This window comes from Megascapheus bottae, chromosome 11, assembly GCF_031878675.1.
Source record: "Megascapheus bottae isolate mThoBot1 chromosome 11, mThoBot2.hap1, whole genome shotgun sequence".
NCBI classification, from domain to species: domain Eukaryota; kingdom Metazoa; phylum Chordata; class Mammalia; order Rodentia; family Geomyidae; genus Megascapheus; species Megascapheus bottae.
Genome location: NC_143519.1, coordinates 50,750,926 through 50,775,892, shown reverse-complemented (window position 1 = coordinate 50,775,892; position 24,967 = coordinate 50,750,926). Strand labels below are relative to the sequence as shown.

General features: G+C 38.4%; 1 protein-coding gene and 1 pseudogene across 1 annotated transcript; both read right to left on the bottom strand.

Annotated features, from left to right (window-relative positions):
- Window positions 1–1,201: 1,201 nt before the first annotated feature.
- Window positions 1,202–2,302, bottom strand: LOC150057060 (HAUS augmin-like complex subunit 4 pseudogene; annotated as a pseudogene).
- Window positions 2,303–5,458: 3,156 nt separating this feature from the next.
- On the bottom strand, window positions 5,459–24,617 carry Rfc3 (replication factor C subunit 3). Its single transcript, XM_090341741.1, has 9 exons — window positions 24,463–24,617; window positions 22,397–22,534; window positions 19,189–19,256; window positions 17,222–17,319; window positions 11,372–11,553; window positions 10,580–10,716; window positions 10,394–10,492; window positions 7,479–7,548; window positions 5,459–5,876 (listed from the first exon to the last, which is right to left on the bottom strand). Exons 1-9 carry the CDS (start codon window positions 24,547–24,549, stop codon window positions 5,685–5,687), a joined length of 1,071 nt encoding a protein of 356 aa, XP_090197867.1. The 5' UTR covers window positions 24,550–24,617; the 3' UTR covers window positions 5,459–5,684.
- Window positions 24,618–24,967: the final 350 nt, after the last annotated feature.

The window sequence follows — 24,967 nt, the reverse complement described above, 5'->3', positions numbered from 1 at the left end:
AGCCACAGCACCACTTCTGGCTTTTTCCGTGTATGTGGTATTAGGGAATCGAACCTGGGTCTTTGTGCATGCTAGGCAAGCACTCTACCACTAAGCCAAACTCCCAGCCCCCTAAATGAATGTTTATACACTAGAAGAAGCCCACTAAACCAGGCACCAGTGGCTCATGTCTGTAATCCTAGTTACCCATGAGGCTGAGATCTGGGGATCTCTGTTTGAAAGCCTGTCCAGGCAGAAAATTCCCTGTGAGACTCTTATCTCCAATTAACCACTCAAAAAAAACCAGTGCTAGGGCTCAATTGGTAGAAGGTTAGCTTAGAGTGCAATAACCTGGCAGGCTAAGCTGCCAAGTTGTTTTTGTAAAAGAGCTTAATCTGCTCGACCATCTGCGTGTGGTTTCATCCTGGTGGTTATTGACTTTGGGCAGCGTAAGGTGATGTCATAGGTCACTACCACCTGCCTGTGGTATTTATCTTTAAAAGCTCAGCCCCACTGAAGGGCAGGGCTGTTCTCTATCAGCCTTAAGGTGGAGAGTAGCTGCTGTGCTGCTATTAAACTGACTCCTAGCTCCGTTCACTGAGTGCTCCTGACTATTGCTGGGGTGTTCTCCCCCCCCCTCAAATAGCTGGGAATACACTGAGTGTAAAGATGCTCAGAGACAGCACCTACCTACGCCTTGAGTTCAAGCCCCACAACTGACCAAAAAAAGGTAAAAGCAAACTTAGGGCTAGGAATTTGGCCTAGTGGGCAGTAGCACATACAAAGAAAAAGCCAGAAGTGGTGCTGTGGCTCACGTGGTAGAGCTCTAGCCTTGAGAAAGCCCAAGGACAGGGCTCAGGCCCAGAGTTCAAATCCAGGACTGGCAAAAAGAGAAAAAGAAAAAGAAAAATCCAACTACTAGTAATCAGGCAGATTCCACCATAACCAAGCAATCAAACAGCACAGTTAAAGTAGTGATGCATTCTAGCCTGATGTAGCCAGAAGCTGAGATATTTAATCTTACCTATTATGTTTTGAAGCATGGTGTGATAGTTCACATCTCTAATTCCAGCTGACTCCAGAGATTGAAGATGAAGATGAAGTTCAAGGTTAGCCTGGACTACACAGCAAGATCCTGTCTTAGATTGATCAATCAATAAAATAAATTGAGGAAACCTAACATCCAAGTGTTAGATATTAAACTTTACTAAGCCCTGTAATCCTAGGAGGATGAGATCTCAGAATCTGGGTTAGAAGCCAGAACAGGCAGAAGAATCTGACTCTTATGTTGAATTAACCAGCAAAAGTTGGAAGTAGAAGTGTGGCTCAAGTGATAGAGTGACAGCCTAATCAGACGATGAACTTCTACTTTCTCAGCAGTGTAAGTATCAGACAAAATCTTTAGCTCCTCCATCCTCAGCATAAGAATCATGGCGCTACATTTGACTTCCAGGTACTGGGTGTTGATGCGATGGAGCTCAGACTGAGTCTTCAGCCGGTGCTCCTGCAGAAGCCTCTGCAGCAAGGCGGGGCAGCGTAGAAGCACCTGGGAGTAGATAGCACTCTTCTTCTCCAGCAGCACCAGCTGCTCCTTCTGCTGGCTCTTGGCATCCGGACACTGCTGCTTCTCATCCACCAGGACCTCTGCCAGTTTCCATACCTTTGCAGCCTTCAGGGTTTCACTGTCAGCATCTGAGTTGGGATCATGGTAGCACAGCAGAGTGAAACATTTCCTCTTGAGCTGCTCCTCCACTTCCAGTTGCAGCCTTGCTCTCACCCATGCAAAGTCCTCTGAGGGTGGCATGAGCTCTAGCAGGTCTGCCTTCTCCAGCCTGAGCAGTGATGGCGTCTCTCTCTCCTGGCTGGGACCTAAAAGCTGTGTCAATTCAGTCACGAGTAGCCACTGTTCAAGGGTCTCATGAAACTTTTTGTCCTCTGCGGTTAAATTTGTGTCTTGTGTCTTCACATAGTCGTCCACAAGCAGCTCTTGAATGACTCGCTGTAAAATCTCAAGACCTCAACCATGTTGTCTTATGTAGTCGAACTTTCTTCCATGCCTGAGCCTGTTCCTTTGCCAGGCTGAGGCTTAAGCCACTCTCGTCCACATGTTGTGAGAGACTCAGGAGCTTGCTGAAGTAGGAGTTCTGTAACAGGTCCTCTTCACTCAGGTTGCAAGGAGGAAACTGTTTGCTGCAGACTTGTAATGTTTCCACCCCCTCTCCAGGTGAGCAGAAATCTCCAGATGCCATTTTAGTTTCTTAGGAGTCTTATCCCAAGCACCTAAGTGTTTCCACTTGTTCCAAGATGTCCAAAAGGGGTCTCTTTCTGCAGGCCCACGGCCGCCCCCCTCAGCCCCCCTCTGCGCCCCAGCTCCTGAACCTCTCACTCGGTCCTAGCGCATGGCCTGGGGGTAAAGACGATTTTTTACAAAGGCAAGAAATTCAGGCAAAAAAGCAATTCAGAATCACATTGTAATATGACTCTAGGAAGTTCATCCAACACTGGATAATTTATCTCAACAGCACATTTACACCCAAATAGCCAGCATCCAACAAATTAATATACATATAAAAAGGTAAAAAAGTGACATTTTCAGCAAAAACAGCAGTCAACAGAAATGGATTCAGAAAATCAAATAAAATGCAATCTGCAAAGACTTCAAAAAAATGATCACACAATTTGTCAAGACCTGAGACAAAAACACAAACTGACAAATGTAGAAAATAAACTCAGAAATGAAACATCTGATAAATTCAAATATGTGTTAGTCTTTAGAGTACAGTTGAAAAAACTTAGTGAACTTGAGGCAACAGAAACTACTCAAACTAAAGATAAGTGAGCTACCTACCACTTGAGTTACTTAACCATTTTTTTGTGGTTGATGTTGAGATAAAAATCTACCTTCCAGTCCTGGATGGTCTGGAACTCCAGCTCTTGAGTAGCTGGCATTACAGATGGATATACCACACTTGGATATGAAAGGGAATCTCTTACTTTTGCTAGATCGGGTATACCAAACAGAGGAATGATAAATTAGGGCCAAAAGAAGAGATTTCTTACATGGCCACTGGGAGAAGACAATATTTCAGTTAATCTTCAGCTCTCTTTGTGGGATATGGATATTTACCATGGCTTTAAATAAACAAGGAACTAGGGTAGGTAAGAAAGGTATGTAAAACTTAAAACAATCCCAATCACAGGTTCAGAGGAGGTGAGAAGCAGTGTGGTGCTGACAGTCCACTGTCTCAGGATTAGTCAGGTGAGGCCTTGTTACAAGTAGTCATTGATGCCTAGAAGTAAACAGCTATAGAAAGTAAAGGAGATTGCTATAAGAAAGCTCAGGACAGAATGACTCAGCCAAGTCTGAGATGCCTACCTTTTACCCTGCTCTCAGTTAATTCATGGGAGATCGGTGTTTCTAATCAAAAGGGCAGTTTTTAAGCATTTCGTAGTTTTACAAGTAAGAAAAACAAACTCTGTGACTTAAGAGGACAATACACTGTTGAAATTTTTTCAGGCTGAAGAAAAATATTACCTTAGAAAGAAGCAGAAATACATTAGTTTATTTTCCTCCATAGAGAAGTATAAAAGTAGACCAAGTTGTCAACAAACAGCAACTACAGGATCAGTCATAAAGCAAACTGAAACTCTTCTACTTTGAGTAAAAAAAAAAAAAAATGGCAGCAAGTCTAAATCTATGCACATGTACTTGCCACTTAGTGTGTTAGTCAATTTTCCTTTCCTGAGGCTATATCAGGAACTTAAACTGCATGTGCTGAAAAGCACTCACTCCTTACTTGAGCCCACAAATTAGCTACTAGTAGAAAAGCTTGGCATCTCTCCTCCATTTTTCTCTGTCTTTACTTAATCCATTCACCTGGCAGTCACCTTGGAGCTTAGGACAGGATTGGCCTATAACATGTTTACAAGGAGGCATGGATAATGAAACTGTCCTCAACAAAAGCAGCAGCTTGCCAGGAGACCATATGCCAGGAAATAAAACTTTCTCTTGATGAGACAGGTCCTCTCAAATGAGAGCTTCTCTAGTACCGCCCCCAAACAGGGGCTGTAACAATGATGTAATAGAACATACCTATGACTGTGCATACATTTTGTCCACAGCCCACACTTTTTAAACCTAAACACTATGTCTATACCATGAAGACTGCTTCCCGAAGCAAGCACCATGACATTTAACCTCTTTTCTTTCTCTGTCCTTCACCATTCGTTATTCACCATTGGCATGCTAGGACAAATCACTGGACTCAACAGGTAGAGATTTTCTGGGGTTTGGGCCTGTTGCCTAAAACTCATCTCAAGGCTAGTGCACAATGAGCTAAGAGTAAAAGACCAGATGCCAGTCTTGCTGTCTCTTGTCAACAGAATCCAGAGGAAGCAGGGAAGATATATTTAGATCTTTCTCTGTCTTCTTATAGTCACCAGTAAGTCCCCAATGGAGACTCTACCTGAGGCCCTTAAGCATTCTCAATAGCCTCCGAAAGGCCCCATTGGAGGCACTAGCGTGGATTGTTAATGGGGTTAACATATATGTATTCTTGGTGAAGACATTCAAACTATATCCAAACCTTCACATTTTATCAGTAAAAAATGGTTTTTCAGTTGAGTATATTGACTCAGTAAGGGGAAGAGGAAAAATCTATAGCTTTGCTAAAAAGAAGTGGGAAACTTGGTGAACAAAGTAAAGCCACATGCAGCTTTTTGCTAGCCCAAAGCTGGAAGTACCATTCACAACCACTGACAAACCAAGGGTTCTAGAAATAAAAGTACCCATAAATGCCCTAAGATAAACACACACACGCACAGCTGACTGAATTATAATGCAATATACTTCAGGAGCCCCAAGGACTTAAAACAATAAAACCACGTTATTTCTTAGCAGCAACCCAATACTAATTTCAGCCACTGAAATAAAAGTTGAATATCTGCAGCCTTCATACCAAGGTACCTGCACACCCCACACTCATGCTCTCACACACACTCATTTTTCCACACTCATGCTCTTTTATTTCCTGAAAAAGAATATACTGCTTGGTTGAAGGAAAGTATGATTAGCCAAGCAAAAAAAAGATATGTATATCATGAATCTGTGGCCCAAAACAGTAATGTGGAGGTCAGAAAATCATCTTTGCTTCCACATGTATAAATCTACTTCAATATGCAAGAGAGGGCCAAGAGTGTGTCCTAGTGGTAGAGTACTTGCCTAGCATGCATGGAGACCTGAGTTCGAGTCCTTGGTACCACATACACAGAAAAAGCCGGAAGTGGTGCTGTGGCTCAAGTGGTAAAGCACTAGCCTTGAGAAAGCCCAAAGACAGTGCCCAAATCTTGAGTTCAAACCCCAGGACTGGCACCAAAAAAAAACCCCAAAAACAACAACAAAAAAACATGCAAGAGACCAGATGGAAGAGAATAAGAGGGCAACACACGCTTGAAAAAACAAAAGTAAAAATATTTTATTGTGAAGTTATTTTCTTGGACTTTAATGTTTACAGATATGTCCTGTCAATATATTTCTAACAATATAGGAGCAATTATTTATTGTAGAGATGGTTAATAGTAAATAAAGGAAATACTATTAAAAAAGAAAAAAGGCATAGTCTATTAACTTTACCCATAGCTCTCTTAATATAAATCATTTGTAAATGCTGATTCTGAGAAACAATGGAAAGAATTACTGTTTCAATTCAGAACATCATGCCTTCCAATCCATCCTCCATGAACTTCTTATAAAGTGCCATAAACTTGGCTACAAAGGCTTCCAAGTGATAAATGGCTTTGCTACCCAGCTGCAGACGGTGTTCATAGTAAGCTGCCATCTGGGCCACTTCCCCTTTCAGCTGTCCATCACAATTATGTAAAAGTTCCAAGAGAAGGCCCTACAGAAAAACAATTAGTAACATGGAAAATGAGCATGTAAAACTTAGCCAAATATGCTTTACTTTTCTCACTCACAAAAAGTAAAATGTAAATACATTATTTTTCATATACGTGAGATCTTCTTTTACATAAACCAATAGTGCTCATCCAAAGGAAAAGCTCATACTTTGTAATGCAAAAGTGTGGCTACCTGAACATATAGCAAATACAGATAGGCCCTGACTTGACAATACTCCAACTTAATGATATTTTTAGTATTATGACAGCACAAAAGCAAAACACAGTCAGAAGAATTGCATTTTGAATTCTGGTCTTTTTCAGGGCTAGTGATAGGCAGTACGAGGTTCTCTCACAATATGGGGCACAGGTGGGATACCCGTCGCCAGAAGCCACACAATTAAAGGTAAATAACCAATGCACTTTAGGTTATTTTCCTGTTAAACATGGTATGTGTTAGCTAAACTGTACTGATGCACTTAAAAAGAGAGAGGGGAGAAAAGGGAGAGAGGAGAAGGGAAGAGCAAGGGAGAAAGAGAACGAGAGAGGGAGGAGAAAGAAAGGAGAGCAGGGACAGAGGAGAAAGAGGAAAAGAAATCAGTCTTATTAGGTTGCCAGCCTACTGAGCAACTAAGGCTGGCTATGCATTTCTTTTTAACTTATATTTTCCACTTATTGTGAATTTATCAGTAGAGTGTGACTACAATATAAACTAAGGCACATCTGCGATTTTTAAATCAAATACACTGCTGCATTATTTACAATACTAATAATCTCTGGTCAATCTCAAATCCCATTAGTGTGAGGCCATATGAATAATAAATAAAGACTATATATAATACAGTCATACAATAAAATACCATACATCCACTAGAAAGAACAAGGTGAATCTGTAATAACAAAACAATGTTGATTGAGAACACAATGCACTTTGTTTTTTGAAACTGCATATACAAATAATGTATTTGTTTCAATCACTTGAAGTCTGTTAAAAGCTGTAAAAATGGAATTTCATGTTTTCCTTTCTATGTTTTTTTAATCCCTTGACTTTTGTATTACTGTGTAATTTTTAGTAAGAACAAACAAAAACCTATAGTTTCTCTAATATTTAACAATCAAGAAATTTGGCAAAAGGAGCTCAGAAACAACCTCCAGTCTGGATTCTGCCTTCCTCTTAACCAAATTCTCTATGGGTCACTGAGTCCTGCAGGCTACAATACTTATTTTTAGCTACCTGTGTCTCTTCTCAACTCCCAAGGGTCAGTTTACACATCCCTTTCTCAATGAAGTTGTCAACAGTCATCCACAGTCCCAGTCTCCATTATTAAAACTTCACTTTATTTCCATAATACCACTTGGACCATTCTGAAATGCTCTTGTCTCATGGTTTCTTATTTCACTCCATTAGAGCTCAGCTTCCCTAACAGCAGGCCTCCCACTGCCTTGTTGGCCATCTCCTACTAGTGCCTATCAAACAGCAGAGGCTAAATGTAAGTATCTGTGGAATTAATACAATGGAAAGAGGAGATAGACAGTGTGAAAGCCCCATGACGACACATAACCAATTATGATTGGAAATCAATAGAGATCTGAAAATAGTTTACCTTCATTATTATCTCAGGAGGAATACAATGTGTTAGAAGCTCATAAAGCCTTCCACGAACTTCAAGGAGCCTACATACAAAGAACAACAAACATATTGCCATTTTGTGATTTTAAAAAGGCATAATTTGAAGTAATTTCTCGTTTTTTATTTTATTTTCATGATGCTAGAGATTTAATTGTGGACCTTGTTCGCACAAACAAGCACTAAACAGTGAGCTACATGTATTTCCAAGCATCTGATTTAATTTTTTCTTTAACACTCTTATAAAGTAGAAATGAATATTAAGAGCATCCATTATATCAAGTAAGTACCATAGAACTTAAATTTCATGAGTGGTAAGAGCCAAGTTTATTCTCAACATGGAATTTAATGCACGTAGTCTAATGAAATGTCATGTAATATGTGTGTGTGTAGTTCAATGACACATCACATAGTGTGTGTGTGTGTGTGTGTGTGTGTGTGTGTGTGTGCATATTTACACCAGGTAGTTAGGTTAACTGTATTTAGAAAAAGTTCATGAAAAGATCAAGCAGTTACTAGTCTGTGACCTAGTGAAGGAGATGACACATGCTTTAAATGAAAGAACAAATACAACAGAAGAAAAATTGTCCTTTTACATACAAACAGGACAGACCAGAAGCAAACAAGAGTTACAAGTCTCTGGACCTATAACTCCAGGCTTTGCTAATGTTTTGGGGAAGAAAAGAGTGATGGAAAGAAATCAATAGTGTCCATTTCAAAACAAGAAGAAACAATTCTAAAAAGCACATTAAACAATTCTACTTATCATTATGTATATTGTGAAACCACAAAGGGAAAAGAACTTCAGAACTTTACTGTACCACTACAAATGTTCCATGCTTCATAAATCAGGGGAGTGCTTTTTAAAAGATTCTTAAACGTAAATGCTTAAACCTCTTCCCTAGAACACCAGCAGAATGAAGCTCTGCCATATTTAACTTTAAGTTAAAAAAATAAACCACACTGATCAACATTTTACAGAAGGAAATGAGTAAACACATCTCTTTAAAGGAATTTTTTTTTCCTGATGCAGGTATTTACAGCATTTATTTTTTTGGAAAATTACTGATTTCTTCACTAAAACAGAATTTAAAGCAAGCCCCAATGAAATACTAAGTTACCATAATATATTACTATCTACCTCCAGTAATTTATGGGGAAGCCAAAAAATGAGCCCTAAAATCCCTTTGAAGAATTACTCAGAAAAATCAGAATTCACTGGGTGCATCAACTCAGGATTTTTTTTTTAAATGGAATGCTCTTCTATAAATTTTCATTTAAATCAGGGAAGCTGAAGTTCTAACGACTATACTTAGTCTACTCTGTACATTAAATGATCAACTAACTCTCTTAGGTTCAAAGATAGTTTCTTAGTTCTGACAGGCTGCTAAGATAAGAAATTATATTTGGCTAGTGAGCCTGAGGATCCTCCTCCACACTTTCCAAAAGCAGTAAGCCTAAAGACTCTCATTTTTTGTCTTTCTCAGTCAAAACCGTCATAAAACATCCAATAGTTAAAGTACTTTCTGTATGGTCCATTTCTTAATAATAGACATACAGCAATAAATGGAAATGATTTTCTAACAAATGTGGAAAATATATTTTGAGTACCATGTGAAAATTCACAATATTATTTTTAACAGACATCATCAGGCATGAACACAGTGCTTTCAAACTTCTCAAACCATTATTATACAATCTCTTATGCACTCATAACAAAGGCAAGGTAATGAAGATATCATTCTCCTGACACAAATGAAGAAGTGGAAGACTCCAAGATACAATTAACCTACTCAAGGATTCTCAGGTAAATTAGGATATTAACTAGAAATCTGATGTCATTCTAGCACATTATAACCACTGGTGAAGTTATACATTATTCTTTTCAATATTAGGAAGCCAGATACATTATTCTGTATTAATGGTAAGTCACCTATGAGAGAAACACTAAAAATTTCAAGTTTAAATTTATGTATAAATCCCATTTTACATGTTAAAAGACTTTTCGAATTTTACATGTTAATGAAAGACATAATAATTTCAGGAATTAAATCTGACTTTTTCTTTGGAAGCTCAACCTTTAGACAATATTTAAACTGAATGCTAAGAAATAAGCTCCAAGAAATGGGAACAATAGGGGTTTTTTTTAGTGTACTATTTTAGTGTACTTTTTTCTTTTATTTTTTTCTCCTTCAGTTTATTCCACATTGTCACTGTTTTTGATTTCTGTACGCTTTGTCTAGCACATAAACTTATCTGATTTGGGTAAGGGAAGAGGTATCACAGAAACTGTGGGCCAAAGGGTGAATAAGTGCAAGAGTGATACTCACTAGACACTATGCTGGAAATTAATTTTACAACTTGGGGGGAAGAGACATTGAGAGGGGAGTATGAGAAAATGGAGGAGGGGTAACACTGTCCAAAATGGAATGTACTCATGGGGCCAGGAGTGTGGCCTAGTGATAAAGTGCTTGCCTAGCATGCACAAAGATCGGAGTTTGATTCCTCAGTATCACATACATAGAAAAAGCTAGAAGTGATGCTATGACTCAAGTGGTAGAGCTCTAGCCTTGAGATAAGGACAGTGCTCAGGCCCTGAGTTTTTTGGGGTTTTTTTTGCCCCAGGACTGGCAAAAAAAAAAAAGAAATGTACTCATTACCTTACTTATGTAACTACAATCCCCTGTACATCACCTTCACAATAAAAAGAAAAACTAAGACAATACTATTCTGCAGTTGATTTCAGGAATTTCAGGTATTAAATCTTTTAAGATGTTTTCTTTGAAGTTCAACATTGAGAATCAATAATTATACCTCTAAATGTCAGTGTTAGCAAACCACCTGTCGCACACCTCAGTAAGGAAAGCTTTTATCATGTCTCACGCTGGTTACCTCTGTGGTGTCTGCTGACTGACAATAGCATTTGCAGTCTCTCTCAGATAGACCTCCCAATCTGTTTCAGGGATTTCTTGATCTTCAGTGAAAGGATATCTATAGGATGAGGAAAACACAGTCACTGGAGAGAAGAACACTCATTCATGCCCCAGTGTTCCCAGCAGTAGCTGCCCTTGCACTCACTGTTGCACTCTACAGGCTTCACACATCAGCAGGGCTTTCCTGAGGTTTCTACAGGACTTCTCGGCCAGTCTGTGAGCCAGCTGTGGTGGGAGAGTCAGACCTTCCTTTTTGCACACAGTTGTTAACACATGGCAAATCTGTAAATAACAAAATTAGGGGCAAACTTGCTGAGATAATTTCTATTGATAATGTCTTTATATATATATATATATATATATGTATATATATATGCTTTTAATATATTATTTCACAAATTTGACAAGTAAAACATAGTACAGGTATTTTACCTGCTTTTTTACTAATACATTGCTCCTATTATCACATTATCATTATTTTGAATAAAATCCACCAAAGTCTACCAATAGTAGAAAAGCTGTATTGCTGATAGCTGTTAAGATTGATAAAAAAAAAAAAAAATACCACATGTATCAAGGTTGTTTGATACTGATTCCCGACATAGGTATTCCCACATCTTCTACTTGCCTAATGTACTGAAGTTTCATCCTACACCAAATATATCAGGCTGAGGTAGAAGACACAAAATAATTTATTAAGCCATATCTAGTTCATAGAATTTATACTACTTTTAAAGTAAAAGGTGTTTTAGGGAAAGGAACACACACTATATATATATTAATAGTCTTGGGTTTTTACAACTACACACATTAGTCTGTATATAGTTATCATTTCAGATCCTGTCTATATCTTTTAAATTATTGATAATTCACTGTGTTTTCAAAAAAATGAACATGTCAGATCAGAGGATTTGGGCAGAAAAAAATTCAAACTTACATCATCAATGCTGGGTGCGGGCACACGAACTGCCAGGCACCGACTACGAATAGGTGGTATGACTTTGGATGTAGAATTGCAACACAAGATCAATCTGCAGGTGGACATGTACTTTTCCATGGTTCTCCGCAAGGCATGCTGAGCATCTCTGGTGAGTTTGTCAACTTCTGTCAATAATACCACTGAGTCAAAGAGAAACAAAGCAAGGTTTAACTTCAGTTAACTGGTCCTCCTTTACTTTCTTTTCATTATTGATAAATCCAAATATACCAAGCTTGATATTTTCTGCTTTCCCGTGACAAGGACAAATTTAAGTTTTATATATGTGTGTGTATAAAGGTATATGTACATGTATATATGAGTGTATATATATGTGTGTGTGTGTGTGTGTGTGTATATACATATATACATGGCATTTCTTTTTTAAAAATTCCATAAACAAAGCAGGTGCTGGTGGCTCATAATTGTAATCCTAGCGACTCTGGAGGCTGAAATCTAAGGACCATGGTTCAAAACCAGTCCAGGCAAGAAAGTCTATGATGGGCCAGGAGTTTGGCCTAGTGGTAGAGTACTTGCCTAGCATGCATGAAGCAATGGGCTCAATTCCTCGGTACCACATACACAAAAAAAGCCAGAAATGACACTATAGCTAAAGTGGCAGGGCACTAGCCTAAAGCAAAGAGGGTCCAAGGGTCCAAGGACGGTACCCAGGCCCTGAGTTCAAGCCCCAGGAGTGGAAAGAAAAAAAAAAAGAAAGAAAGAAAGAAAAAAGAAAGTCCATGAGACTCTTATCTCTGGTTAAAATAGAGCTGTGGCTCAAGAGATAGAAAGCTAGCCCTGAGTAAAAAAGCTCAGGAACAGTACCTAGGCTCTGAATTCAAGCTCTAGGACCAGCACAATAAATGAATAAGCAAACAAATAAATGAACTTCCATAACCAAACAAAAAAACAAACACTTGACAATATAAAGAGGTTACTTTGCTGTCCAATTCATTCTAGCCTCTATTGATACGCACAATTTACCAAGCAAAAGTTGTAGGGGCCGGGAGTTTGGCCTTGTGGTTAAAGTGCTTGCCTAGCATGCATGAAGACCCGGGTTCGATTCCTCGGTACCACATACATAAAAAAAAAAGCCAAAAGTGGTGCTGAGGCTCAAGTGGTAAAGCTCTAGCCTTGAGAAAGTCCAAGGACAGTGCTCAGGCCCTGAGTTCAAGCCCAGGATTGGTAAAAAAAAAAGTTGTACTTTGCTGCATCTTCAACCTTAAATATTACACTGTGGAAACATTACTATAAAACACATAGCCAACAAGGTTAAGGGATATCTGGACATTTCTATGATAAATTCTACCTAGCCACCTACAGGATTAGCCTGAAAGTCACAAAGGAACAGTACAGAGGCAGGGACTGAGTACAACTTGTGAATTTTCCACCACATTAAAAACTTACTTCTAAATCATGACAGTGTCAACAGTTTAGTATTTTGGTCTCCCCATAAAATGAAGAATACAACTAAAGATGCCAAACCAAATTTTACTTATGAGCGTTTATTGATTTTAAAGCTAAATGATGGGCTATGGTTATGATCTAAGTGTTAGAACACCTATTCAGCAAGTACAAGATTCCAAGGTTCAAATTTAAGTACCACCGAAACAAAAATAGCAGTAACATGAATGACAAATTCTATACCGAAACTCTACATATGAGCAAGTACAACAGAAAGGATGGTCTCAGCACTTGAGTGGGAGCAACTACCAAAACCATCTGACAGTTAAGACAGGAACTCCAAAACTGCCCACAAAAATACAGTGGAAATAACAACAGCCAATTTGAAAGCAGCCCAATTCATTTATGAAAGCAAGGAAACCCTGATGCAATAAAGTCTTGTAAAACAGCAGATTCTGAAAAAGACAAAACAAAGCTCCACACCGATACAATGCTGCTCAGCAAAAATCCCAGAAGCAAAATGGAAACTGATCAGAATGTGGAGATAGACACATGCTAAAAGAATGGCAGAGGGAAAATGGAGATAGAGCTCAGAACACATATGTCATGTATGTTATTGCTTTGTAAAATTAAAAAAAAAAACAGGAGCAGGCAGCTCAAGAGCCCCAATCTTAGAAAAATCTCCCTACCTGCCTCCCTCCTGGGACTTGAACTCAGGGCCTGGGTGCTGTCCCTGAACTTCTGCAGTCAAGGCTATCACTTTACTGTGGGGCCTCCCAACTGGTAGTGGAGAAGCCCAGGTTGCTATCTGTGCTTCTGCGGAAGGCACATACACTCCTAGGCACACTCAGTGAGCAGTCTAGAGCCAGAGGGCCCTGGCTGCTTCTGCCAGGAGCTCCGGGATATTCCCGGCAAGTGTGGCATGTGACTGTCACATTCAGGAAAGACCCAACAACTGCTGCTGATATGACATGGCGGCCACCGCTTGATCTATATTTAAGTGAGCACATATCTTAAAGTTAGATGTGCACCTGGAGTCTGGTCTCCAGAGTCTATGTTCCCGCAATTATTCATGGGCTCTGATGCCATTTTACCCCCCTCCGAGAAGGACTCCAACAACTTTACCAACTTGAACCACACCACTACCTCTGGAATTTTAGTGTTTAATTAGACATAAGAGGCTCACAGACTTTCCTGCCTGCCAAAGCTGTCTTCACATTAGGATTTGCTGATCTCAGTCTTCTGAGTAGCTAGAATGACAAGCAAGAGCCAGTGGCGTGTGGCTTCACTTCATTTTTTTTTTTTTAAAACATTAACAGAAAAAGATGAATTCAAGGTCATAATCCTGAGGAGCCAGACACAGTGCATCATGCTTATAATTCCAGCTACTATGGAGGTAAATATCTCAAGGATCGAGATTAAAGGCCAGTCTGGGCAAAAGTGCAATACCATCTCAACAGAAACTGCCATCCGAGCTTCACATGGATAGTATGAATAGGACAACTGCAGTCCTGATTGGCTCAGACAAAAACACAAGACCCTTTCCACAAAATAATGAAGTAAAGGGGGCTGAGTGCATGGCTTGAGTGGTAGAAGGCCTAAGTTCAAACTCCAATACTGCCAAAACAAGGGAGTAGGAGCAGAACATCATCTTTATGGGAATAGAAGACTTTAAAATGTTTGCTAAAATATTACCTATGTGGTAGTTTTGTTCTTTTTAAGAGCAGTAAAAATATGAGAAGTTTGTTTTAAAACTAGTAAACTAATTTTAATTGTATTTGAGTACTGCTAGTATTTCTTAATGATACATCTTTAACTGTTAAAATTTATAATTATATTTATTTTTATACTTTTATTTTCGTTTATTTTTCTTTTATCACCTTTAAGTAGTTGTATAAAGAGGTTTCAACTCAACATGCCAGTTTATGAGTACAATACATCAGAATCAACGATACTCCTTATAGTTAGGTACTATTCCAATCAATACTTAAATTTTTAAAGTATATTTCTTACAATAATGGATAACATTAAGGACACAGTCTAAGCATCAGAGGTTTAGGCCTGTAATCCTGAACCATTGAGTCTGAGGAATACAATAAGAAGCTAGCCAAAAAGTAAAACCTGAGATACTTCATAGCCAAATTAACCAGCAAAATTCCAGACAAGAGGTGGAGCAAAGGGGAAGAGAGTGCTAACCCTGAGTGAGAGCACAAGGAAACCCTGAGTTCAAGCCCAAGTGCAGGCACAATAAAAACCAGTAAAATTTTAAAAAGTTACTTATCTTTTCCTTTATTTTCAGTGTGTAATGAGGCTAGAAAAAGTAACTGAAAAGTATACTGTGTAGAAATAGAATAGTAGTACATTAAAATATTTTGACCTATGGCTGGGCACGGTGGCTCATGCCTATAATCCTAGCTACTCAGGAGGCTGAGATCTGAGGATCACGGTTCAAAGCCAGCCCAGGCACAAAAGGACTCTTATCTCCAACTAACCTTAAAAAAACGGGAAGTGGGGCTTAGCTCAAGGGTAGGTAGGGTGGTAGCTTGATCTGAAGAGTTCAGGGGCAGTGTCCAGGCCAAGTTTAAGCCCATGACCCACAAAAAATATATATGTATTATGCCCAAATGAAAAATGTACAATATTAGAAATATTAATATTAGAAAAATCAGTAATATGACTGATGAGACTAATAAAGAAAAAATCATAAGATCTCATTTATGGAAGTGGAAAAAAAAAGTACCTTACAAACACTCCTTATTTCCTATTTTATTGAGTATTTCTGAAGTGAGGAGTATAATCTTACTATGATCAATATTCATGGCAAAGTCCAGTAACTAAATAAGCAACTGCTAAGGCTTTCCTTCCAAAATCATGACTTGGATATCAGTTCACTACCTCCAAATATGGTATCACAGGTATCGGCCAAAATTAAGACAAGAAAAAATATTCAGAATCATACAAGTTAGAAGAAGAAAAAATCCTATTTATATACAATATGAATATATATCTGAAAAGCCCACCAGAAGGCAAAGACTACTACAATTAGAAAATTAAACACATCAGGATACAAAATATTTAAAATGCTTAAGATGTAAATACCAGTAACTGTCACACAAATAAAAGAGTTACAAAAATGAAGTTACAAGACTTCACTTGCCCTAGCAAAAAAATCATAAACATTGCCATAATTCACAAAAACTGTAAACAATTCATAAAAATGATTACACTCACTGAAGAAAAGACAAAATACTTTCTCTACTCAAACTAACAAAGACTAAAAGTGACTATATGCAGTGTTGGTAACGGTTGATAATAAATATATATTTACTTCCTCTTTCAGATGAAGCATTTGGAAAAATACTTCAAAAAAAGCATTAAATATCATAAAATGTTATCCGTAAGAATTATGTGCAAAGGAAAAATACTACTGTACAGAGACCAACCTTAATAGTTCTCTTTGGCTGATGAGGTTATGGTGGACTTTACTTTCTATTCATGGAAATAACTGACAATCCAGAAAAGAAAACTTTGGTCACACCAGGCACTAGTGGATCACACCTGCAATTCTAGCTGTAGAAGTGGCTGACATCTAGAAGATGTAATTCAAGCCAATCCAGAAATCTGTCAGACTCCATTTCAAACCAACAAACATCAGAGTTGGAGGTATGGCTCAAGTAGTAGATTAGTAGTCAAGAAAGCAAGTTAAGGAAGTACAAAGGACAGGGGCTGGGAGTTTGGCCTAGTGGTAAAGTGCTTTGCCTAGCATGCACGAAGACCCGGGTGCAATTCCTCGGTATCTCATACATAGAAAAAAGCCGGAAGTGGTGAAGAGGCTCAACTGGTAGAGCTCTAGCCTTGAGAAAACCCAAGGACAGTGCTCAGGTGCTGAGCTCAAGCCTAGGACTGGCAAAAACAAAACAAACAAATCCCAATACAGTCAAAAAAGGGGAAAAAAAATCACATTTTGGTCACAAGTAAAATAATTATTTAATTTTTTGTGTGTGCAGGCTGGTAATGTGGCTTGAACCCAGGGGTTTGAGTTCTCAGCTGGCTTGTTCATGACTGACCTTCTACCTACTACTTAAGCCATGTTTCTAGTCTGGAGATAAGAGTCTTACAGACTTTTCTGCCCAGGCTAGCTTCTAACTGACATCCTCTGATCTCACCCCCAAGTAACTAGGATTACAATTATTTTAAGGTCATGTAATTTAATTTTTTATCTAAAATCAAGTGTTTTTCTATTCATTATTTGTCATGTGAATAATGAAATACTGTTGTTCTTTCCAAAAAATTCAATTCCCTTGAGCACAAAAATCATAGTTCTCTTTGCTCACTTTAGAAACTCCAATTAACAAAAGAGACAAGAGGCATTCATGTGTAATGGCAGCCTCCTCTTTCATCACGTACCTTTAAAATCTCTTTGAGTGTTTGTTTCAAGTTGCTGTGACTGTGCCACTGTTTTCAACATCTCCTGAATTACTACCCGGTCACTATTTCCAGCATCACTACACAAAAAACGAACAAACAAACAAACAGAAAATGGTTATAAGAATGTCTACCTTCTTAATCTGTTATTTTAAGGAAAATGTCTAATGGCATTTTTTTTTGGGGGGGGAGGAGGGCTTGGAAACAGGCTATTGCTATGCTGCCCAGGTTGACTTACACACTATATAGTACTGGTTGGCCTCAGACTCCTGATCTTGCTTTGGCCTCTAACGTGCTAGGACTACAAATGTACCACCAGGCCAGGATACTGTTGAAAATTTTAAGTGGTTAAAACTTTAGTCAAAACTCGTTAACACCTACTTTATAAATCTTTGAAAATGATTTAGGATCATTAAAAATATTAATAACCAGGTAGAATGGCTCTCAACGAAAATGCAGAGATGGGCTCTCAAGGCCAGCCCACACCTAGGTACTCACAAGTACAAATATACATGAGAATCAATTCCAAAAATAACCTTCCTCAAGTAGTAGAGTGTCTATCTGCCTGGTAAGTGTGAGATTTTGAGTTTAAACCCCAGTACCATCCAACAAGAACAAATATTAATAATATCCCAGTTGAATTACCACCTAAAATATTAAACATACTCCTATATTATGTTTACATTAAGTTCTAACAATTGGGTAATGGAATTTAAGTTACAAACTATTGGCCGGGGGTTTGGCCTAGTGATAGTGCTTGCCTAGCATGCACAAAGACCCGGGTTCAAGTCCTCAATATCATATACATTAAAAAAAAAAAGCCAGAAGTGATGCTGTGGCTCAATTGGTAGAGCTCTAGCCTTGAGAAAACACAAAGACAGTGCTCAAGCCTGAGCCCAAGCCCAGGACTGGCAAAAAAAAAAAAAAATAGATACAAACTAATGAGTAATTATAGACACAAATCTACACTTATACCCACATTTCTGCTTTGGCATTCTGGGCAAAGCTCAAAAGGGGTCAGTCATCTCTGGTTTATTTAGGCTAAATGAATGCTAACTTAAACACCTGAGAAACAACAGGCTTAATTGCCTCAGAGGCTCTCATAAGAACAGAGAATAGTGAGGGACAAAATAAAAAGCTTCACTTTCCCATATAGTCATTAAGCTTTACCCAACTGACTAATTAGAACAATATATCTACAGGGCCTCACTTACGATCATGTTCTAAGCCAAAAAATGTAAAAATTCCCTGCTTACCTCTAGAATTAACACTCCCGGATTAATCCCATTTCCTCTCATTTTGTTTCTCTTTATTCCCTTCCAAATTGATACCTATTTGTTAAGCATGCTTTAAGGACTAAATATCATAGTCCTAGGAAAGCTTTTCACACAGAGGCTGCTACTGCATACACATCCACACGAGCTTAAAGCTCATTGCCCATTTACTTCCTTCCTTTCTTTCAAATGGACCTGAAAAGGTCCTCCATTCTTTTCTCCTTCAAGAATCCAACTTCACTGTAACTGCAGGAGTCTGTAATATGTCCTCAAGACTTTAATGCTATTATATCATATTAGACATTGAAACATGAGACAAGGGAAACGTATGGCAACTAAAATTTGGTTTCTGAAATATTCACTCCACACATTAAAACTTTGTAGGCACCCTTTTTATTAGCACAGCAGAATTTAACAAAAAGTTGATGACAATACCATGTACTTTGTTTAAAATATGTGTAAATAGAACACAGAACTTGAAAGTGAAATTACTTGGTAGAGAAGGCAATGTATTAGGCTCCACATTTTGAGAAAGGCAGCTTTTCCTTCTAGATTGTGCTCTCATATTCATACGATTTAACTTGAAGAGATACAATGTTTAAAATGTCTTAGAGCTTTTTGTGTAAAGATGTTCATTTCCAACCATTTTTCTAAAATTGTTTAGTAGCAATTTACCTGGGATTAACTTCAAGGTGATAATTACTTGCAATGGTGCTGATTTCAATTTTCTTTTTAGATGGTGTCTGTAAATAAAAATATTTTTTTATTATGTACTGGCTATTTCCCTTCATTTCTGCATTTTTTCATGTGGATTTCTAAAACCCACTGACCCCTGAAAATAAAGCTTAATGTAGTTTAGCCTCATCCTTACTTTGTATACAAAATTTATAACATGGGTGGTATCACATGTTGTTTTTATGATTCCTTAATTTCCTCCAGAAATCTCCAAATCATCTCAATTACAACTAAATAATCATCTGTATGCAATCTACATATATCCTTTCAGACTTTTCTATATTAAACTAAAAAAATAAAGAAAAAAATACGTAAATTGAAAATCATTCCTCTGGTGCTTTCCTTTTCCTGCTTAACAATGCATAGAGGCAACCCCTCTCAGACAACTATACTGACCTATATTTTGGATGTTTCAAAGCTAATTGTACTAAAGAGCATGTTTTTATTTTTTACCTGTTTGTCAAGAGAGCAATCTATTTTCATTAAACAGTTAAACAATTCACTTTTCCACTGGCAACAAATATTTTTCTTCAATATCCTTCACCTGTTTTTAAGTTTTACTTACACACACACACACACACACACACACACACACACACACACACACACACATCCTGGAGTTTAAACTGGGCCTTAAATTTGCTAGCATTTACTATGCTTTATTTGGTCTTTCAATTCTAGACAGGACAGTTTGACTACACAAAGGGACTCACACTATCTTAAAGGTCAAATACCTTTATATGTGTTCACTGTCCACTTACATTTTTCTCTTAGGACTACTTGTTATTTCATTTTCTACCAAGTTATGTTTTAGGTGTCAATTTGTAAAATTTTTTATCCAATATATTCCCTTCAAATACTTTGTGACAAACATTTCATATAAATTATCATCCTCTGTCAAACAAACTTTTAAAATTCATATATGCACAAGTATATATCATTCTTTGCTATTTTTTTGTGCTTTTTATCAGTCCTGTGGCTTGAACTCAGAACCCTGGGCACTGTCTCTGAGCTTCTGTACCTAAGACTTGCACTCTATCACTTGAGATACTGTTGCTTTTTTTTTTTTTTTTTTTGGTTAATTGAAGAGAAGCATCTCACAGATTTCCTTGTACTGTCTGCCATTAATTAGTAATCCTCAGATCTCAGCCTCCTGAGTACCTAGGAATAAGGGTCAGCGACCATCACTCAGCTTCATTTTACCAACTTTAAGTAGCTGTACAAGAGATTAGAAAGATCTTCTTGAGGGGCCGGGAGTTTGGCCTAGTGGTTAAAGTGCTTGCCTAGCATGCATGATGACCCAGGTTCGATTCCTTGGTACCACATACATAGAAAAAAAGCCGGAAGTGGTGCTGAGGCTCAAGTGGTAGAGCTCTAGCCTTGAGAAAGTCCAAGGACAGTGCTCAGGCCCTGAGCTCAAGCCCAGGACTGGCAAAAAAAAAAAAAAAAAAAAAAAAGATCTTGAACAACAGAGATCTCAGAATCTTAGATCACAATCTAAGAAATTTTACTCTGAGAGACTATTCATTTTTTATATTTAAAACTTGAATTTCCCTGGAATTTATCTTTGCAAACTATGTGTTTTACACATTTTTCTGGCTCATCTGTTTTCCACTAATTAGATACAGACCCTCCATCACATACTTTTGGACAATTTGTTTAGTTTCACTAAAATACTTCTTTGCCAATATATTACTGTTTTAATGTTAAAGTATTATTTACAATCTTGCAACACAAGCCCCAGTTCACTAAATCTCTTTCACAATTGCTTTTGCTAGGCAAAAGAACTCACCACACAATTTTTAGAATTTAGTTCTTACATGCAGAACTTATCATACAAGTTTTAAAAACTTGAATTTAAATTGAATTTACATGGCAACCTGAGGAAAACCAATAACATTAAATATTAAGCTTCCAAACTGACAACATATTTCATCCTTCTATCCATTAAGTTCCAGTTTTGTATCCTTCTATACAACAGGTTTTTCCTCCAGATCTCAAACTATTATTAGTCCCTATTAGTTTTATAAGAATTTCTGATAGGATACACCACCACCACAAACTCAATATGTCTATCCTAAAATTAATTTATCTTCTTGAAAATTACATATTCAGATTCAGCATAGATTTTGCATATATGATAAATATAAAACATTCTGTCAAGGGCTGTGAAGGATATAACATGTTCCCTACATCACTCCACAGTAAAATAAATGGCGCATAAGGAATTACACTAAAAGACAAAGCAAAGTGATGCCTATTAAAGTATAAACTAAAAGTTGTAGAAGACTAATCTCACAATGTGAGAGGGGCACTTGAGGCAGGAGATTTCAGCCAAATCTAAAACACCATAAGCAAAACATGTAACTTACTGCAAGGTGCACTGACCACAGCCCAGCCAGAGCAAGATCACAAGACACTTCTCAACTGCTTCTGCCTCAAGTTTCCTTTTCTAGTCACCACCTTGCTCACACACTTTGTTTAAACCAGTTGTTTGATTCAATACTTAAAATTTTTCTCAAAATCATTTCCTTTATTTCCATCCCTACTACTGCCCTCAAAACAATAAACTTCAGCAGGGCACTGGTGGTTCATACTTACAATCCTAGCTACTCAGGGGGATGAGATGTAAGAATACTGGTTTGAAGCCAGCCCCAGCACAAAAGTCCATGAGACTTTTATCACCAATTAACCAATTAAGTGAAACTGTCGTTTAAGTGGTAAAGGGCTAGCCTTGAGTGAAAACACTCAGGGACAGCACTTAGGTCCTGAGTTTAAGCCCCAGACCAGCACTAGACAAACAAGCAATAATAATAATAGTAATAATAATAATAAACCTCAGAAATATGTTATTTCTATTCCAGCCCAAACATTCTGAGACTGCCCATATTTCCTCACATAAATGACTCAGTATCAAAAACCCTCCTAATTCCAATATACCTGAAATTCTGTTTTTTTTAGTGTTTTTGGTAGTGAAATTTGAACTGATATATTTGAGCCATACTCCTATACTGAAATTCTTTCTTCAATCATACCTTAGTTAGCTATTAATGGGAGGGTTTGTACATGACTAGAACTGAAAGCCTCTGTGTGTAAACATTTGGAGAATGAAACATTTTCATAATCATTTTCAAAGTGAAAAGCTTACTGTGATGGTTTGATGCTCAATTCTCAATTTTTCCACTCCAACACCATAAAGTTCACGTAGGATACACATAATTCTTGTCTTTTTTCCAGCACCTGATGGTCCATACACTAACAAATGAGGAAAGTCACCACACTGAACCTAGAAAAACAAAAGAACAGGCATTTTTACTTTACCAAATTAAACTGCTCTCAAAATATTTTTTCTCAAATACTGTAAACCTACCAAACTACCACATTCAAGTATATAAATTATATTTTAATAAATTGACATTAATCTAACATAAGCATTGCACAGAATATCAAGATATTATAGTCAGTAACAGAAAGAAGGTACTCTCAACCTAGGCTGACAATCAGAATCTCCTAGAGAATCTCCTATGACTGGACTCCATCATCCAACAGATCAAGACTCTGAAATTTTCAGATGTTCACCTTACATGAGCACCTCAAAATCGCCACTGTGCATTTGAGGGTGTTTGGTTTAATTGTTAGGTTATTTGGAAGTTAAAACTTTCACAGGAAAGTGGGAATGCAATACAAGGAAAACAACCAATGAAAGAGTGTTATTGAATTAAGATACCACACTAGACAACCAGGTTTGATCCTGTTGAGAAACAAAGCCAATATAAACATATACCACAGTGTTAACCCATTGCGAGATGGAATGTGAATTATTCATCAGTCCTTGGTTGAAGCCTGCTTAGGAGGAAAGTGGATGGAAAAAAAGGCAGGCATAATTTCCAGCTATTTCAAGTCAGCTTAGGGATTTCTGCAAGAGAAAAGCCAGCAGGCACAGCACAAAACTAGGAAGCTGAAAGTCAGTCTACATGCACTAAAAACATGAAGATCGGCAGGGTACTGATGGTGTCTACCGACTTAGGGAAGTACCTGATTGGTACAGTTTACCTTACAGGCTTCCAAGGTGACTGTGATGATCAGTCAGGTTTTGGAACAAACAGAGAGGTTTTAGCTTCAGATCAATAATACAAGGTAAAGCTTTGTGAATAATCATTGTAGAAAAAGTGAATTAAATAATTTAACAAAGGAGCTCCTTACCGCATATTTAATACATTATGAACTACCTGGCACTGGAAATCTAAAAGCAAAGGGAACTACTTTGACTCAATTAGCGTCACACAAGTATTGCAATGCCACTAGGTACTTTTTATCAACTACAACAAGAGAAAGGAAATCAGAATGACAGAGAAGAAAAAAATAATCTTCCATGAGGAATTAAACTCAAGGAAATCCCAGTACAACCCACTTGGAGAATCAGAAGACCTGAGAAATAAATAAATCCCATTCTTTCCTTATAAACAAAGACAGTAAAAAATACTATCTTATTTTAATCTTTAAATGTTTGTACAGAGAGGCTTCATATGTTGAAATGAAACCCCTCTGGGGCATCACATTTTAAACAAGATAATCAAAACCAAATCAGTAGATGTCATCTCAGTGTTCAAAATCTTCAACAGGAAAACCAACCATAGGGAGAGGTATGGCTGGGGAGACATGGGCCGGTGGGGGGAAAGGTTGGTGAAAAGAGGAAAAGGATGATATTGATCAAAGATGCACTGGATTCATAAACTGTTCTGTTGAACGGAAACTCATTTATACAACTACTTAAAAGATAAATATAAAGATGTATTTTTAAAATCCTTCACAGCCCTGCCCCGCCCCCTTGGCCATGGGGTGAGGGGCGCGGTCCCCACGACTCTGCAGGCTGGTTGGTCATTCTGTGGTGTGCGTTCCTATGAAAGTTCCTGGACGAGCAGCAGCCTCTCCCCCCCCGTCCGCCCCAGGGGATTTTGCACTTTTGTAATCCCACTGTGCCCCAGGGCCTGCGATTACCACCTCAGCCCGGGCTGTGTCCAGTCCTCGCCCCTGGAGACCTCCACCCCCCCCCCTACACACCCACTCGTCGGTTTTCTCCTTCCCCGGAGCTTCACTCCCCGCTCGCCTGGGCAGCTGGGGTGCCCCGGGCCTGGGAGGGCCCAGCCGCGGCCTGCGGGCCTGCCTGCCTGCCGGCCGGTCTACCACCCCCGCTCTCCCCGCGCGGCCGCTCACCAGGTTCCGCAGCTGCGCCGCCTGCTCCTTGTGGTAGTCTAGCCGTCCTAAGGAGCATGGCCGGTATTTGTCCACCCAGAGGCTCATGGCAGCTCCACTTCCCCGGGTTTGGGCGCGGGACGGAACCCCACTCCCAGACGAGTTTTCCCGCCAGTTCCCAGCTTCCTGACGTCACTACCGGCCGCGGCGCTGCCAGGCGGAAGTGCTACGGGAGCTGATTCGGGACATAATTGGCCGCCTCTTTGGCGCACTCTAGATATATTGCATGCATTGCATTGTAAAGGTGATGTACATTTCTCTTGTTCATTAGTCTTTAAAAACAATGCATCTAGGGATGGGTGGGGGAGAGAATGAGACTAGAGAGCACCAGATTGAGCAGCAGGGAATCTACCACGATGAAGAGTCAGGGAATGTAGAAAGCATTTAGGATTTAAGGAATATAGATGGAAAAGATTACCTAAATTATTGTTTTAATTTCAAAGTGTAACTAAAATAACTTGAAAAA

Coding starts and splice junctions, on each gene's coding strand:
- Rfc3 (XM_090341741.1), bottom strand. CDS start 24,549: ATGAGCCTCTGGGTGGACAAATACCGGCCATGCTCCTTAGGACGGCTA. Junction 22,535..24,462: donor CGGCGCAGCTGCGGAACCTG/GTGAGCGGCCGC, acceptor TTGTTTTTCTAG/GTTCAGTGTGGTGACTTTCC. Junction 17,320..19,188: donor CACCTTGAAGTTAATCCCAG/GTAAATTGCTAC, acceptor TTTTTTGTGTAG/TGATGCTGGAAATAGTGACC.